The sequence below is a fragment of the Triplophysa dalaica genome, chromosome 10, assembly GCF_015846415.1.
Source record: "Triplophysa dalaica isolate WHDGS20190420 chromosome 10, ASM1584641v1, whole genome shotgun sequence".
Taxonomy (NCBI): domain Eukaryota; kingdom Metazoa; phylum Chordata; class Actinopteri; order Cypriniformes; family Nemacheilidae; genus Triplophysa; species Triplophysa dalaica.
In genome coordinates, this window is record NC_079551.1 from 10,535,545 (window position 1) to 10,553,181 (window position 17,637).

General features: G+C 38.9%; 2 protein-coding genes across 3 annotated transcripts; one reads left to right on the top strand and one right to left on the bottom strand.

Annotated features, from left to right (window-relative positions):
* Positions 1-7,390: 7,390 nt before the first annotated feature.
* Positions 7,391-10,076, bottom strand: org (oogenesis-related gene). 2 transcript variants are annotated; one of them, XM_056759350.1, is made up of 6 exons: positions 10,013-10,076; positions 8,931-9,011; positions 8,149-8,377; positions 7,889-8,043; positions 7,678-7,782; positions 7,391-7,592 (listed from the first exon to the last, which is right to left on the bottom strand). In XM_056759350.1, the coding sequence occupies exons 1-6, from the start codon at positions 10,013-10,015 to the stop codon at positions 7,572-7,574; spliced, it is 594 nt and encodes a 197-aa protein (XP_056615328.1). In that variant the 5' UTR covers positions 10,016-10,076; the 3' UTR covers positions 7,391-7,571. The 2 variants fall into 2 exon arrangements, with proteins under 2 accessions (XP_056615328.1, XP_056615327.1); XM_056759349.1 differs by lacking the exon at positions 10,013-10,076 and adding an exon at positions 9,185-9,357.
* A 3,442-nt stretch (positions 10,077-13,518) lies between these two features.
* Positions 13,519-17,283, top strand: peak3 (PEAK family member 3). The gene is made up of 4 exons (XM_056758917.1): positions 13,519-14,311; positions 14,478-14,626; positions 15,028-15,542; positions 15,912-17,283. The coding sequence occupies exons 1-4, from the start codon at positions 14,232-14,234 to the stop codon at positions 16,965-16,967; spliced, it is 1,800 nt and encodes a 599-aa protein (XP_056614895.1). The 5' UTR covers positions 13,519-14,231; the 3' UTR covers positions 16,968-17,283.
* The last annotated feature ends 354 nt before the right edge of the window (positions 17,284-17,637 follow it).

Here is a 17,637-nt window from a genome sequence, read left to right on the forward strand (position 1 = left end):
GTCTCGGGGCAGCACTGAGAGGAATCGCTTGGTGAAAGCAAACAATGCGAAAGAGGCCGCATTTCTGGGCTTTTGTTTTCAGTGTCACGATGGAATGAGTCAGCGTTGATGTCATAAGGATTTTGCCTGTGAACTTCCTGCAAAATTTGAGTTGCTGGCTAAGGAAAGTAAACAGGGTTGAACTCAAGCACTGCATTTATAGAGATAGAGCTTGTTGTGGTCATGGACTCCAATATACAAGCTGTCACAAATACATAAATGCTACAGAGGTGGAAAAGCAGATAAGGGGAATGGAATGCATTGAACAGGAAAACTCGGAAATAAGCAAAAAGATTCTACCGTGCAAGCAGATTTCCCAATAAGGGGATCAACGAGGGAAAAAACTCTTGCTCGTGCTGTGAGTAGACCCGGAAATTATTGTATCTTACAAACAAATCCATCAAAAATGGCACTGTGAAATTTCCCGTGCTCGAGTCAACACGTTTATTCGGCCGTTGGAGCCCGACGGGAACGTAAACAAGATGGAAAGGCTTTGAAAAAGCTCCCATGCAATTTCCTTTGACTCTGTCCTTCGTAATACACCAACCGTCGCCGAGGCGTCTCCCAATGTTTATTTACGGAATGATAGGATGATAGACAATCGCAGAGAGCGCCAAAAGCAATCAGAGGGAACAATTGCCGTGGAAGAGTGTAATATCAGCTTATAAAGAATGATACACTGCAGCCAGCCCGAGAATAGAAATGGGTGTATTGTTCTCCATAAACTCATATCGGCATGGGCTTCGGGCACTAAAGCATCCTGAAAGCACACAGACGAAAAGTGAGATGTTCAAATGCAGCACTTCTGGGAAAATAAGATATTCCGAATCCAATTTCTATTCAGGAGGGAGAAAAAGCAGCCTTGCCCGCTCACACCGGCACTCATATTAATGGAAAAAACATACAGGGTCCTTTGAAATGAAAAGGAAGCAAGCGAAATCGATCTTTTCCATGTTGCTTTTATGCAGTTTTTAAGGGATAGTTCACCTATTCAAATTCTGCACTCACCCATTACAACCCTGCATGAAGATATTTTAAGAAATGTCTTGGTGATGTCCATACAATGGAAGTCAAAGGGGGTCCAATGTTGTCTGGTTATCAATACATTTTCTTTGTGTAGGTCAGAAGAAGGTAAGAGATACAGGTTTGGAATGACATGAGGGTTAATGAAAGAATTATTGTTTTTGAGAGATCTCTTTAATACATACAATGTAAAATTTCAAATATGCAAACACTGTAGGTTACCCAGTGTGAGTCACTCCTATATTTACTGTTCATTGAATTCATTAAAACAAGACGAAATGCAAGACGACAGCGTAGTCCTACACATTCTTGTTGCATATGTTTTATGCAGATGTAAAGGGGCAGCGATGATTCTAATGTGGCTATTTACGTGGACTGGAGAGGCCACACAATAACCTCCCACGCTGTATGCAGATTGAGACAGTGAAGAGCCTGCCGTGGGTGGCTTAATGGCATGAGCATGCTCGAGAACGCTTAAAAGGCATGTATCATTCGACATTATTTTTATAATTTTTTCGAACTGTATTTCATTGTAAAATGTTAAAACCCCTACAGCCTACGAGAAAAATCAAACAAAGTCACAAAAATAAACGGGGGATTTGTAAAGCCTTTCTCTTTAGCCTACGCAGCTTCTTTGATTTTCTTTGTTATTTCGCTCACCTTTGCCTCGTGTGCTCATCCCTTCATCCGGCTGAGACAATCCAGCCCACGGCACTTACGTAAGTCGGCCGCTGCAGTCTGGACACTGCGATTCATAAACACACCGTGACGAAGAAATACACAACTCAACAGAAGATAATGGATTATTTTTTAGATTTTCAAAGCTATCAGTCAGGGTAGCTGACCCCCCAAAATAAGCTTTGAACCCCCTAGTCAAAAATGCTTTTATATGAAACTTTAACTATATACGAAATGTCTTGAATGTATATTACTATACCTTTATAGGCCTGTTATAAGTATAAGTATAATAAAATGTTATATACTGTATAACTATATAAATTCGTTTTCTACGTAAACACATAATTTACATCAATTTCAGACAAATCAAGCACAAAAATAAGATCAACTCAATTCGATTAATATTTTTACCTAGCACCAAAAAGACTGAGAGGGTAACCATAGCAACTGTGCGCCATGTGAGTTTTGTTCTTGGTAAACAATTTAAGAATAATAGAAAAAAAGTAGAAATAATAGATTCACATTGTAAAAAATATCAATAATCATAAATTAGTTTTACATTTTGGTTAAAAAGGTTTAACACCACTCGGGAAAAATAGGGTTCGCTCAGGGCAAACGCTAATCCAAAGTGTGCAGAAAAAAATATATAAAAAAACAATTTCCATAAAATAGGCTACATTGCATATGCCCACTTCTCTTGATCTAAAGATACAATTGTGTTGAAATGTTTAATGTATACATGTAGGCCTAAACACTGTACATGAACTCCTACAAAAAAATGGTAATAAACTGGCAGCTTGGGTGCAAGATTAAATCAAAATATGTTCTTCATCATTTCATTATTTTATTAAATAAAAAATGTGTTTACAGTGTATGTATTTTATAAAAATGCATTAAAGCAACAAACAATGTTAAATGCCTCATCTTAATGCAAATTAGAATATTCCAATCTTCAAAAAATATAAACCATACTTACCCGTGGGTCATGAAAGTCCAGAGTGGCTTGAAACCAGAATCTTCTGTTGGCGAGATCTGTAAATTGGTTTCTAAAACCCATTTAAAATGGCATCCACAAGGGATGAAGACAATCCTAATTAAAGAATGGGGAAAAAAAATCACTGAATGCGTTGAAATGTGTTGGACTTATGAAAGTCACTTAGGGAGAAAGTCACCACAATACCTCAATTAATTTGTCAAGACATTGTCGACTTGAAAGAAATTAGGTTGAAGAGAAATAAGGTCCCATTACGCAGGAACTGCTAGAGGCTAAATTATTGGTTTCGGTACAAAAATGACCTTCTATGGAATTGGTTTGATCATATTTAACCAGGAATAGTACATCATGAATAGGGTATTCCAGTTCAACCGTTTGAACTTCTCAACTTGGTTATGAAACTGACGTGGCATATGGAAGCAATTTTATGCTCTAATAAAGTGAGAGAAATATATCGAGCTAGCTCAGATGCTGCTGCTCACGACTTCAACTCATAACCAAAAGTGTGGACTGAAGTGAACCAGACTGACTGCAGCCGTTTGTGCATTCACTGTGAAATGTTGCCATAGGCAAATGTTGCAATCTCCTTTGAAATATGACATTGTAATTCTAATGAAATGAGAGAGAAACTTAACAGTAAAATAAAAGATGTCACTCTTTGCTCAATTTTGTCGTTTTCCTATTGAATTGTATCACTGTACAGCGGGGTAAGAGATAACCTGTGTTTGAAAGCGAATCTTTGGCAATACACAGTATGTTGCAAAGCATTTTACAACTAAATTAATCATTCATCTCAGTGTTCAAAGCTACAAAACATTTCGTCTATCAAGAGAACATTTCTTTCACAAATAACTCTTGGTGTATGTGAACTGATTTAGGGTGACAGCTTTGAGCAGTATTGAATGGTAAATCATAATGATTGACAGGTCTAAATATGACAAAACAAGCATCTTAGGGACAAGAAAAAAGTGAAACATTGATTTTTAAGAACTATTTGAAATGATTCAGACATAGAACAGTGGCAACAAATGCCACACGGTTAAACTAACAATATACAGTAAGCCTACATGATTTAGGATTTAATGTGAGGGAAAATGTTGAAATGTAAAGAAATCAGAAACAAAAGGTATAAAGGCCAAAACTTAAAGGGACGGTTCACCCAAAAATAAAAGTGTAGTCATCATTTGTTCACCCGTATGCCGTTTAAAACCTGTACAGTATGTGACTCTTTCATCGGTTAAACACAAAAGAAGATATTTGGAGAAATGTGATGGTTGTCTGCCATACAATGAAAGTCAATGGGTTCCAATGTTGTTTGTTTACCAAAATTCTTCTAAATATCTTGTTTTGTGTTCTGCAGAAGAAAGTCATACCGTTTTGAAATGACATGAAGGTGAATAAATGTAAATAATAAAAAATGTACCTCAGCTTTAAAGGGGTAAAATGACACGGTTGAAACGAATAGTATCGTTTGTTTTAGATGCAATGCAATGTGAATCCCTTTAAACATGGCACATCCATTCAAACATAATAGAAACAAAACTGTTTATAGTTTTTGTTTAAATAGAAAGACATGACAACAAAGTCCAAACATTCAAATAAACACTCCACGAGTCCATCTAAACACTCAATAGAAACTAAATGTAGGCCAACCGTTCTGCCGCATTTTCCCCATCAGTAAATATCTTTGTAGCAGCATCTTTGTTCACCATAAGAGACCTTTCATGAACCACTGTTGCGGTGACAGCCATTTTAATTAAAGCTTCATTCAGACTCCCCTGAATACCAAGAACTCTCCCCGACGCCTTCTCTATCCCAGCTCAAACCTATCGATTGAACAATTTGCAGCAGAGTTGCACACTACTCTCCATAGTACCAATAAGGTAATTACCTCTGGGTGAAAAGCCTGCTGAGAGTTATGCTGTATAACCAAAGCATCATATTATCATCAAGCAGCAGGGGCTCGGCGAAGCTGTGCAGATTTAAAAAAGAATGATTTGACGGCTCTGACGTCACAGTGCAGTGATCGTGAAAAACCTCTGCGGCTATACGGTAAACAATAATCTCGGCAATGGCTTAAAAGCCTTGGGAAAACATAGGATTTAACTACTAACAGATGAACGAAAACCACATCTGACCTGATAAAATACACAAACGTTATGTAAAAATTGATTTTCTTCAAGACACAGTTTTTAGATCAACCCCTTGGAAAAGTAGCCATGGTTTTACTATAGTACATGAGTACCATGTTTTTTGCAGCTTGATTACCATTTGTATTATTATACTTATAACCATAATTTTATATAAAAAAAATATTAAGGTTGCTGTAGCAAAACAATGGTTAATTTGCGATTACTATGACGTAAAATACAAAAAAACAGGTACTCTAGTTAAAACATTGTTAGTTTTTATAAGGTAATGTTCAACTAAAATAACTGCATGAACTCAATACTACACACAATTTAACTCCTTATAATTCCTATAATGTGAATCATACAAAAACACATGATTTTTAGAAAAAGCAAAACTGAAGCCCCTCCCCTAACCCCACCTCTAGACCTACTGTATGATGTCACTGGCGCAAAAGCAAATCGTGAGCAGAAGTTACAGCAAATTTATATTTAAAAAGCTGAAATGTATGAAATCATATGGTCTGTGATGTGCTATTATGCCAGTCTTGCCAAGGTTTAACGTTGGGGCTTTATTACTGTTTTTCCAAATAATTTTACATTTTCACCCTATTCAAATTCATACAAAGGAATAAGCAACCCCATGAAATATAACAGAATAAACAGATCAATTTAGAAAAAATGCCAAACGATGCACAACAACCTCAGAAATGTTATAAAACTAAACCCAGAGTTAGGTTATAGAAAGGGTAGTACAAGGTAATCTAGCCATTAATAGCATATAGGTCAGTAAATGTGCTCTTGCCGAGTCCTATACCCATTGTCATTCAAGGAAGGTGACAATGAACCAGAGCGAGAACGTGCTGAGGGATGCATTTTTGCTTGCCAAAAAGCAAAAGGGCATCTGCACACATCACCTGGGGTTACCCTGAGGACAAGTATCAAATCGAAGACATAAACCAGATGGAATATAACCATAAAAATCATATCTACGGTCAAAACCCAATGCTTTAGATAGCGGCATCTAAGCACGGCTCACGGTAATGTTATTCGTGAATAGAAAAAGGCAACCCATGCACAGACATTCTTGGAGCCTTTCAGCGATGCATCCAAGTCGCACACAGACGTCTGTTTCAAAGCAACCTCCACATTAAAGAACATCATAAAATAAGGGTACGGGGTGCTCCTAGTGCAAACTATTTCAGGCATGCTAAAAACACAGCTCTCCCAAGACTCAACCATCTCGCCTTCAAAAAAGCCCGACAGCTAAGAAATCCCAGCAGGCCGTGGATCTGAAGCGTACTTGGAAGGCTTCTCTGCTAGCGTCTCGCTATATTTCTGAGCCTCCAAGAAAAATCATATCGGGAAAGAAAACCTCAGCTAGGGCAACACACAGAAACTGTTTTGATGGTTGGCCTGAAACGCTTCATTCCTTCACACAGCAGAGCAAGCTCCTAGAAACAAAAGCGAATGTTCTTGTCTCATTTGAGTTTCCTTCTCTGGCAACACAAGCCTAATGCAAGTGGAAATGCATTTCTAGGGGGCACAAATGAGTGTTAGGAGTACTTGGCCACAAACCACCCCCTCTTCTTGAGGTGAAACAGCCAAGCTCACCAGAGATCCAAGGCAGTGTAGGTGGTCGTGTCTACAGGAGCATGCTCGGGTCCCACTCAGTCAGAACGGCAAGCGTTTAGCTACATGTCAGTGTTCACATTGTTGTGATCTGTAAACGGTTTATTCGCAGCAGACTGCTCGATTCAATTTTCAATTGAAAAGGTTTTGATAATATGAAATAGAGGGAAATATGTAAATTTCAAATTATAAGATTTATGTTGCTCTATGATTTAATTTATATCTATATATATATATATATATATTTCATAACAGTGGTTCTCAAACTTTTTTGTTGAAAGGCCCCCTTTGAGTAGGGTGCATCGTTTTGCGGCCCCCTGAATAAAGAATCGTCTTAAATTTATAAAAAAAAAAAACATTCAGTTATAAAATGTTGGAATATCAATTATTTTGGTTTGTGGGCTTATTTTTCTGATGTTTGATTGCATTAAATGCAAGATAAATTTATAAAATGCCACAAAATCTGCAGCCCCCTCGATCTTTCTTAGGGGCCTCCAGTTTGAGAACCACTTCTTTATTATAATAGATCTAGCTGTGTAACTAAATTACATAGTTAAAGAACAGTTCGATAGTTTAATCAACTATGAAAATACAAGCCTAAATATTACTTCTAAAAAACTTGAAGTGATACCTTAAGCGTTAAGTAACACCAACTTAAAATTAAAATAAATTCAAGTTATACAGCAAACGTAAAAATTACAAAAATAAAAATGCTAATAAATTTAAAAAAAGGCGAATCCGAAAAATTTAAACTGAAAAACTATAGTACCTCTGCTACAGATGTTACAAAAAAAAGGTCTTGCACAAATACGAACCACATTAAAAACCTAAGTGAGCAACTGCCACCTACTGGCCAAATTGTGCACTGGACACTTTAAATAAGCCAAACTTCTTCTACAAACACTTTTATTAGGTCATTTAACATAAGAACTTACAAAAAGTAAACAGATGACTACAATCATACTAGTAAGCACTCAAAAGAGAACCGCCAGGAAAAGATCATGCCACTAACACAACACACTCTGCAACCACACAACATTCCTGATCTGCGAAAGTCTTAGTGCACACTGCCATCATTAGGCCTCTGGAGAAACAACCTGAAACACAACAACACACACAAAAAAAAAAAACTTAAATAATGAAGAACGGCAAGTTTATGGTGGAGGGATTGTGTGTCTGTACCGTGTCCACATCTTTGATCACCACGACACCCTTCTCTACTTCCAAATCGCTCTCAGTGTCATTGTGTGACCGGTATTCTTCACTGTCCGTCTCAAGTGCGCTGGGCTGCAAGAAAATTCGTATATTTGAACTTAAGAGTAAAATTGAATGACCCGAATATAAAAACCTTGACCGCTAGACTTGGAAATGTGTATTGTAAGGCAAAACAAACCTCATAATCTGGATCTGCTGCATGATCTTCTTCAGCAATCTCCTGGTTAAGTGCCTCCACCCATGACTGCTGCTCCGCTTCCTCTTCTTCATCCAGGTCGTCCTGCTTTCTCTTACTCCCTTTGCCACAGGGTTTGGTGGGCGAACAACGCACCTCTAGAAACAGTCACGATTTAAAAAAAAGTTACACCTTGGATGCAACATGACATGAAATCACGAGTACACAGATTTACAATGGGAACAATATGGATTAAAACACACCTGGGGACACAGCACAGCCAATGCTGGTGCAGACCGGGTAACCAAGAGCCCTCTGGATGCGTCGGGGCAGGATGGCCAACAGCAGGCGCGTGGCCCTGCGGATACGCTTACGAACCGTTCTGCACTGTCGTTCTTTAGGAGAGCCTCCTTTTTCCTCACCCCTTGGAGAGATGGCCTTTACTGGAGCAGAAAAGCCAAACAGCCACCACAAACCACGTAGAGCACGCATCTGAAAGATACGTCAAGATTCTCAAACAAATTGATCAATCATCACGTTTTAACAAAATCAACAAACCAGTTTAGCAGTTAACAGCTAATGTCTGTCCAACTATAAACAAGTACTCAAACAGGAGTTTTTTGGTGGTTTTCATAACTTCTCTTGAGAATCGATCTGTTTGAAACAAATAAACACCAAGCAACCTAATCTACAAAACACAGCATCCAGAACTATACATTTAATAATATATACACACGTTTAAGATGACTTCCAAAGCAAGAATACATGTCAGAATATCCCTGTTGAAAATAACAACACATGCTGGGGTAGGCATGTTTTGATGCTGGTTTAAACCAGCTATGGACCAGCACACGACCAGCTTAAACCAGCACATGGTGTTTTTTTCAACAGAGATGCCCTTTAAGTAAATAATTGTGTTGTTCTCGGTCAGCCATTTTAAACAAACATGACGCTTACTAGACAAAGTTATGTTAACGTTACTCGACCACATCGAGTACACCTGTGATCAGTTTACTTAGTTTGAACTAAACAACATAGTACTTACACTAAAACTGACTGGCCAAAACTGTGAAATTCGACAAAGGATGGATGAAATAACGCCGCCTCTCTTCGACACAGCTTTCTTCTGTTGAGAAGAGCAAACGTTGTCTTTACATACGTCCTAAAAAAAACCTCAAACAAGCCTGATAACACAAATCTGAACATTGCGAGACATTTTTTGTAGTATTTGTGAGCCCCATTTCACCCGAAAGTCATGCACGTGAACGATTTTTTTATTGCGTCACTCTCCAAACTTGCCTCTTGGCCCTCAATGTTGTCGGACTCAACGGTGTAGTTGCATTGGATGGTCATCTCGACGTGCTGTCTGCATTAATTCATTGACTGAATTAAACAGCTTCTCTGCCAATTTACGCACAGCGTGCAATCAGCCCGGCTCGAGGTAATTACAACAGGTGCGGTTTGTCTGCGTGAGCGTGCGTGATGACGCAGCATAGTGTATGGCGCAAGTGTCTATATATGCAACAGATGTTCATTAATAAAGATGATAGATACGTTAAACTACCTTGAGGAAAACGTTTTAAGTTGAACTATATTAGTTATATTTATTTAGTATCTCTGGAAAAATTGTCCGTAGGGTGTGAGTGCGTGAGTGAATGAGTGAATGTGTGTGCCCTGCGATGGGTTGGCACTCCATCCAGGGTGTATCCTGCCTTGATGCCCGATGACTCCTGAGATAGGCGCAGGCTCCCCGTGACCCGAGGTAGTTTGGATAAGCGGTAGAAAATGGATGGATGGATATTTATTTAGTACCCTATATCACGATTTAAGATTTCATAATATAGCATGCTAAACTGTAGCTATGTGTTGAAGTTGTTTCCTGCATTCTGTTCTTTACGTTATTTAATGTAAAATAAATACGTTAAAAAAGTAATGGTGTAAAAATAATATTATCTTTATTTGTACGATATAGTATCGCGATAAAAGTGGAATGCTTGAAACTTCAAAGATTTTATTTTAGGAACAATGACAAAATGTCCATCAAAATGCCTTCTATATTGTTTTAAACGTGAAACCATAAATCCCCATTAATAAAATAGTAAAGAGTAATTATGGTATTTTGGTTACCATGGTCCAAGGGTTCCGACGCCGTTGTCACGCTGTCAGATCGGAAGTCACCCGGGGAGATCCACATTTGGGCATGTTTCCACGCGCGCCGCCCTCGTCACAATTACGCACGCACAAAACAATAAAACGGGGGCAGATATAAAGGGGCTTGCACTTTAAACAGGTTGCACTTTTACGCACAAACGAGTGATAAATCATACATTGTATAGCCTATAGAAAATCTAACAGCATGGAGCAAATGCACAAGAACATGACGGTGACGCGCACCATCAGCGCTGGAAACTGCGCGGGAACGAGCGCAGACAGCGAATCAGAAAGCGTGCCATTCCCGTACGCACGTCGGCACAGCTCCGCGGGCATACGCGCGCTCATGTGGGCCACCGCTAGCGCGTGTTCATTCGGGAGTTCGCTGGGGTCAGAAAGCCGCGGGAGTAAAGACAGCATTCGCAGCATCGTCGTGACGCCCGACAGCATCCCTCAATTCACCATCCCAAAACTCGCCCTGGATGATGGTTACAGATCCAGATCCAATGAGAGAGAGCGACAGTCTGAGGAAGAAGTGGACTGGGGGAGCTCTGATGACGTTTTAAAGTTGTGCCCCCCTCAACCGATGTCCTCCTCTCTTTCCTCATCAGTATCATCAACTTCATCCTCAGGGTTCGGTTTATCTCCATGTCCTGGAAGGAGATTCCTCGGAGGCGTCTCAGATCACGCCAGCCATAAACGGACGCCCACTCTAGGCGATGCTTCCTTCTCTTGTCCAGAACATTTTTCTGACCCTGGAAGCAGAGCAGCCCTCTCTCTACCTCACCTTCCCAAAGTCACCACCCCATACGGTTTCATCACGCTAAGCGAGAGCCCACAAATGGCCAGCGAAGAGACTCTCCTCCAGACTGCGCACAGACGTTCACCTGAAGCGATCTCTTCAAAACACCCAAAGCTGGAAATGAAAAGAAGCGTTCCTGTTAAACCATCATTCGTCCAGACACGGGCTAGTACCCCTTCACATCCGTCTCCTGCCAACCATCGTTTCTTTAGGAGCCACAGTGTAGCAGAAATTGAGATCAGAAGACAGCTGGCTGAGAGGAAAGAGTTTCGATCCACCCCAGCTAGCCAAGCACCAGTCACCAAAAGCAAGCGAAGCCTTTGGGGAGTTTTGAGGAAACACTTTAAAAACCAGAATGAAAGTCTTTTCATTTCAATTTGAACCGTCAGATGAACATACTGTACTTGATGTTCAATAATATGACAATTGAGATCATTCATGAAACTGTGAAATGTAATTTATGCTTTCTACTGTATAATCTTTGATGTTTTTGATGCTGGATTATTTTTGTTCAGCGTTCCGGGTGTGAAAATGTATTTTATGAATTCTGTATAATATTATAGTCAAATGCTATAAAAACAATAATGATAATTATAGATGTTATGCATTAATGAAAAATAAAGTATTTTTAACATATGACTGTTTTCTCAGTCTCTGCTCTAATGTACAATTGCTCATAAATGTAGACTTATGAACGTCATTGGATGATAAAACAAACTACACAAAAAAGTGACAGTAATAGTAAAGTAACATTACACAAACATAAAAATGTGACATTACTGCCTGGCTTAGCTTAAAGGAACAGTTCACCCAAAAATGAAAATTCTGTATTAATTTCTTTGTTCTGATGAACACAGTGAAAGATATTTGGAAGAATGCTTGTAACCAAACAGTTCTTGGCCACCATTTACTACCATATGGGATAAATTGCTTCATCATTTTTTAGAAATTATAAAGTTTTGTTGAACACGTAAGGAGAGATTTTGAAGAATATAGGAAAGCAAACAGTTCTGGGGCACTTTTGAGTATCATTATAATTTCTCATACTATTTAACTTTTATCCCAGTGGACATCTGAAAATCTCTGACAAATCTTAATAAAAAGTTCAAACCTTGTTTTATATTAATATATGCTGACTGAGGTTGTCATCATTTCACGCATGAAAGGGATAAACCATTAATGTGTCTGAGTAAGATTCCATATACTGTATATTCAGGTTTGTTCACAACATACTCAGTTAAGTGATTAAATGAAAACACTGCTGACGTAAAGCAACATCTGTGTGTAAAGCAGATCCTGCGCTCTCAAAACCACAACAAGTGAAGTGTCTCTTAACAAAGAGCATCATATGAGTCTAATGATGGTCCACTTCTCAGATTTTTCAGCTCCTTTATTGTCTCTCTCTTTTTCTTGTTCGATTTCATTAGCAACTGAAAGCGACCTTGTTCCATGCACCCATTGCTTAAATTAGAACTGATTCATCCTTTGATCCACACTTGATGGATCTACATGTATAAAATAATGTTTGCTAAGTTTTCTAAGATCCTTTTGAGAGATGAGATGCAAATTAGAGATTTAGGTTCAAAATTATGGGAGTTGTGACTATAAACGCTTTGGCTGAGGCCAAGGAGTTCAATTTCCAGGGAATGCACACTGATAACATTTATAAATTGAATGCATTGTAAGTTGCTTTAGATAAAAGTGTCTTGTACCAAATTAATAAATTACATAACTCAGAAATTGTATGTTTGGGTAGGTAAACCACGTTTACATGCATATCATCGTACATCTATTTTTAGTCAGTTGTGTTGGTTGTAATATTATGGAACCCTTTAGTGTTTTCACCTATTATGTAAATGTGTATAATCTATTCTGTCAGATGTGCTCTGTTGGTGTTTTTAGATGAGGTAATAGATTCTCTCTATCTCACTCTTACTCATAGCCTCATCTGCAGAGCCATCTGAGGTCACTTCAACACGATCTCACAGTTCATGACCTAACAGAGAATATATAGTATTAAAAACATTTTTACAATTAAAAATGAAAAATTGGCCATTCCAAATTTTCATTTAATCAGTATTTCTATATGTATTGTGACCATTTCAGTCCAGTGTTTGTTGAATTTCGACAAAATCAAACCATAGGAGTGCAAAAGGCTTCCAACATTAATGTGAAAGTCTTACAGAATGACAAAACTGTGATAAAAATTATCACATAAAAATATTAACTTTTCCTAAATATGTGTACCAATATTACTGTTGTTTTGTTTTAAAAAGTGAATCTGAACTTGTTTTCTTTGTAGTATTTGAGGTCTGAAAAAGTACAGAGCATCTTTTCTGTTATTTCGATCTGTTTCTCATTTCTCATAAGCGTCAGTTGTCATTTTCTACAAATAAATACAAATAGAAACAACATTTTATTGTTAGTGCACAGAACCAAACAAAAATGATCTCTAAACAAATGCCATAAATAAATTCAGAATAACTGAAAACATTTTGTTTATCAAGCCTTTACAGAATGATAGAGAAATTGTAACTTTATGATTCATTTTTTTTTGTTTTTGTACATATTTCCCATATTTACATATCTGTAAACATTGTTTACATAATATTCTGTCTTGCTATGAACAGTGATCAGCTTTAAATTAAAAAAAAAAAATATCCAATAAATATGTTCAGACCAATTAATCACAAATGTATTGTTAATCATTTTACTCAACTTTCTGTACTCTTTAATAAACCACACAAAATACTTAGGAGTCCTTGTTGTGTATGTGGAACAACAGCAGCCTCTAGTGGTCAAGACATTAAAACATATTTCATACACAAACTGCCTCTTATGCCACTGGGTTTTTTAAAGCATGTATTTTTGTAGATTTTGTTATTTAGTAATCATTATAAGGACGTTAAATCCTGATCTAGTACATGATTGCCTTGAATGCACTGTAAGTTGCTTTGGATACAAATGTTTGACAACTGCATTTAATCTAAACTGTGACTCATAAAATATGATAAATTAGTCATATGTTGGGTTTCCTAGTGTTGAATGTCATAGTACAAGAACATAACATACTCTGGATTTTACACAAATTCAGCTCACTGCAATAGCACAGTGCAAGCAGATATCGAAAGATAGTTGTGTGTTTTTACCACAGCTTGTTCCCCTTTCAAAGTAGAAGAACAGTGAACATATGTGCACTCAACTTTTCCGCTGCCAACCTCAGATGTGAGGTAGATAAGCTGAGGCTGTGTGTGTGAGACAGAGAGAGAGAGAGAGAGAGAGAGAGAATAACTACATGTGTGCTAACATGCTGGAAGAAAACTACAGGAACTGACAGTTGGAGGAGGGTGTGATGCATAACCGAAGCCTTACGCTGTCACACAGCAAACTAAAATGCACCGGGCAGTAGACTACACTCTCATGGGAGAGCCAGGAAGGACATCGCCGCCTGCACTACCCATCAAACAGCGCAGGTATGTGATGCTTATGTTGACATATAGGAGCTGTGATGCAGGAAACCTCAATTGCAAAACCAGTGGTTACTCGGTATAGTGAACGATCAAAGAGTTGATCCTGTAACATGTTCCAATGTTAATATGTTTCTACATCTGAATAAATCAGTACATGCACATGTTTTAGGAGCAAGTCTTCTTCAAACTCAATCCAGGATCTCGAGATGAACATGGGAGACGTGCACTTGTCTGCACCACAGACCCCCTTGACTCCATTTGGCGAAGTGTTTCTATCTACTGACTGTAATGACATCCACTGTCCTATACATCGATACGGTGAGCATAAAACATAAAGGGGGATTTGAGAAGATTAATAGATGAATAGATTAACAGCAAGCTTAGTTTTGTAGAAAACGAGAACTTGACGCGAGAGGTACGTGCTTTATCTGTCACATGCAGAGCCTTCCCCATTGCTGGTCTTCATATTCATACTTATTCCCTTTAAACATCGAATATGAGAGAAGTAACACCTGGAACAAAAGCCACAAGAGAACCAAACCACTCACGTGGTATCAGGAACCGAAGCGGTTGAATTTAATTTTACTGTTTCATGAACACGTGACCTCCTCTTGCAGATGTACCAAACTCTAAGTATGCAGGTGTGCGTGCAATGTGCAGAATGTTTGCACTTCAGCTTATATTGCTAGAAACAATCTGTCATTTGTCTTATTTCTCAGAAAATCACCAGGCGAGGTTCTTCTCCGACCAAACTCCTCCTCCTCCTCCCATACCTAAAAAGACTCTTAAAAGAACGTTATCCCTGCCAGCGGATGCTTTTGACCCACCATCCCTCGCTCCCTCAGCAACCTACAACTATGAAAATCCCCTTTACATGATATCACCATTCCAAGACCAATTGGCGCTACAAGGGGACCACAAGGAAGAGCATGGTGAAGGTCTGTCTTTGCACCAGGTGACTTTTGATATCCCAGACGAGCAACTAAACAGACTCCTCAGGAGCTTCGGGAGCTATGAGCAGCTTTCCACCGGCATTCAAGAGTGCTATCTTCAGTTTCTGAGGAACACGATGCAGAACATTGAAATGGGTGTCTTTTTGAATGAGCAGGAGAACGAGACTGTAAGGACATCTCAGCCAAATGACTTTCTACTTTGTGAATACCAGTGGAACGAGAGGGACCTTTACTACTTAGTGTGTTGTCCAAAGGTTCCTAGGAGGTTGTTCGCAGCACTGGTGAGATTATCAGTCATAAATTAGATACTGTGTGAAATTAATTTGATAAATGTAGTGTTGTGTACATGTGTGCAACACGATATTCAATCCACGGCTGTATATAAGCCATCAACACTTTCCCAGGCTGAGCCTCTGAACCACAGACAGCAAGAACAGCCTTATAAGGCAAGGCTGGCTAACAGTTAAAAAAAACCCAAACCACACTTCCTCCATTGTGCCAGGTGTTGAGCAACAGCAGTTTGATTTGTGCTACGTAACCCCAACTGAATGTTTTAAGCTCCAACGTAACTGTTTTTATGCTGCGTGCAACTGTTTTGGGGTAACGTCACCAGAATCTTTCATCTTGTAATTCTTCAATGTTTCTTGCAGGTTCAAGAAGATGACTCTGCATCAGATTGTCCTGTACCTTTCCTTCATCCAAACATCCAACAAGGCGTGATCCATTTCCCACAATGCACAGCATCAACTCATGCCTCACAATCTGAGCGTCCCGAGACAACACCTGAGCCATCACATGGGGGCAGCACAGAGGCATGCGGACAGCAAACAGTCATCTCTCTTCTCGAGAAAGGTGTCAGTGTGACCGTACTAAGAGATTTTCCTTTGGGGACACTTGAGGACTTTGTTAAGGAGGGACATTCTTTGCACTGCACCTATCCTGAAGTTTATGAGAGGAGACTTTGTCTTCTCATCCTCCAGTTGGTAAAAGGACTACAGCACCAGGGGAATGTAGTTCACCGGGAACTGAAACCACAAAGTTTCATGTTGGTGTGGCCAAGTGTTATATTGAAAGCGGTCGAACCCAGGGAATTCCCGGATGGGATGAAGAACGAAAGGGTCATGAATTCAGACACTTGTAACCTTGAGATCACAGTCTCCAGAGATCAAACAGCCAACGGGAAGATGAGAGGTGAGATGTGTCAGACCATGTGGGAGAAACGGGGAACCCCTCGGTTGGTGCTGAGCTGCAGTTTAGAGGATGATGTTTTTATGGAAGCAACATCGCAGGAGCACCAGTTGGGAGATTTGTTGAGGTACTGTCTACATCTCACACACAGTGACTTATCCCTCTGCCAAGACTCTCCATATTCTGAAGGATTGCTTTGGTTGGTGACTCAACTTACATTGGAGAAACCTGGGATAGTAATGGCTGATGTGGCAAGTGCCCTCCAGGTCTTGCTTTGGGGTCCACGAAAGGGTCTCTTCCAGCAGAACCAACTGGACAGTTCTTTGTTTTCTAACTGGCTGTTAGTTAAGAGGACGCTTTTGGTTCTCAAGCTTGCAGAGAAGGGACTGTTTCAAGATCAACGTGGCTTGGACTGGGAAGATTATCTCTGTCTGCAATATCTATGCTTTACGGACATTGAGAATGTCCGTAGAATAACTGCACACATGGGCCTTCACAACTTTGCGAGAACAATTTAAATTGATTAAAACTTGGTCTCGCTTTTGTAAATCATCTATCAAATGAATAAACGGTAAATGTAAATCGCCAGTCGGCAAGCCACTAGTACAGCTTACACCTTGAGTTTTAAGATATAAGATCCATCTACACTTTCCAAATACAATAAATGGATTACACTATGGTACAGGCAGGAATGTCATGATTCTCAAATTTAGTTGACGATTAATAGCGTAATAATCATTGTTCGTTTTTACAGTTTTATAACAGCTAGTTGTCATACAAAACGTTCAAGTCTCTTAATCTCTGTGTGCTTCATTAAAAATATAATTTAATCCTTGTAAATTGTCATTTGTGATATATTAAGTCCAAAATGTTATTTTTTGGATAATCTATTGACCGAAATGCAACATAATATACATAACTATACCTTCTGATGTGCATCAAGAACTTACATAATTAAGCATGGTGTTTATTTACCTTAGAATGAGCTATTTCCATCTACATACACCATAGGCAAGCACTTTCTACACATTTAATCAGGGGGGCTTTTTAATTTATAAACCTCTGTACTTAGCAGAGTAAATGTAAAGGTTCAGAAATTAAAAAGCCCATCTGATATGTAAAAAAGGTGCTTGCCCTTTTGCATGTAGATAGAATACACTTTATAGGTCCTAAACATAGTATAATTTT

Excerpts from the sequence above, each read along its gene's own strand:
- org (XM_056759349.1), bottom strand. The coding sequence starts at position 9,238 with ATGACCATCCAATGCAACTACACCGTTGAGTCCGACAACATTGAGGGC. Across the intron at positions 8,378-8,930 it reads TTTGGCCAGTCAGTTTTAGT|ATGCGTGCTCTACGTGGTTT; the intron begins GTAAGTACTATG and ends CGTATCTTTCAG. Across the intron at positions 7,593-7,677 it reads TGATCAAAGATGTGGACACG|GTTGTTTCTCCAGAGGCCTA; the intron begins GTACAGACACAC and ends GTTGTGTTTCAG.
- peak3 (XM_056758917.1), top strand. The coding sequence starts at position 14,232 with ATGCACCGGGCAGTAGACTACACTCTCATGGGAGAGCCAGGAAGGACA. Across the intron at positions 14,627-15,027 it reads CTGTCCTATACATCGATACG|AAAATCACCAGGCGAGGTTC; the intron begins GTGAGCATAAAA and ends CTTATTTCTCAG. Across the intron at positions 15,543-15,911 it reads GGAGGTTGTTCGCAGCACTG|GTTCAAGAAGATGACTCTGC; the intron begins GTGAGATTATCA and ends TGTTTCTTGCAG.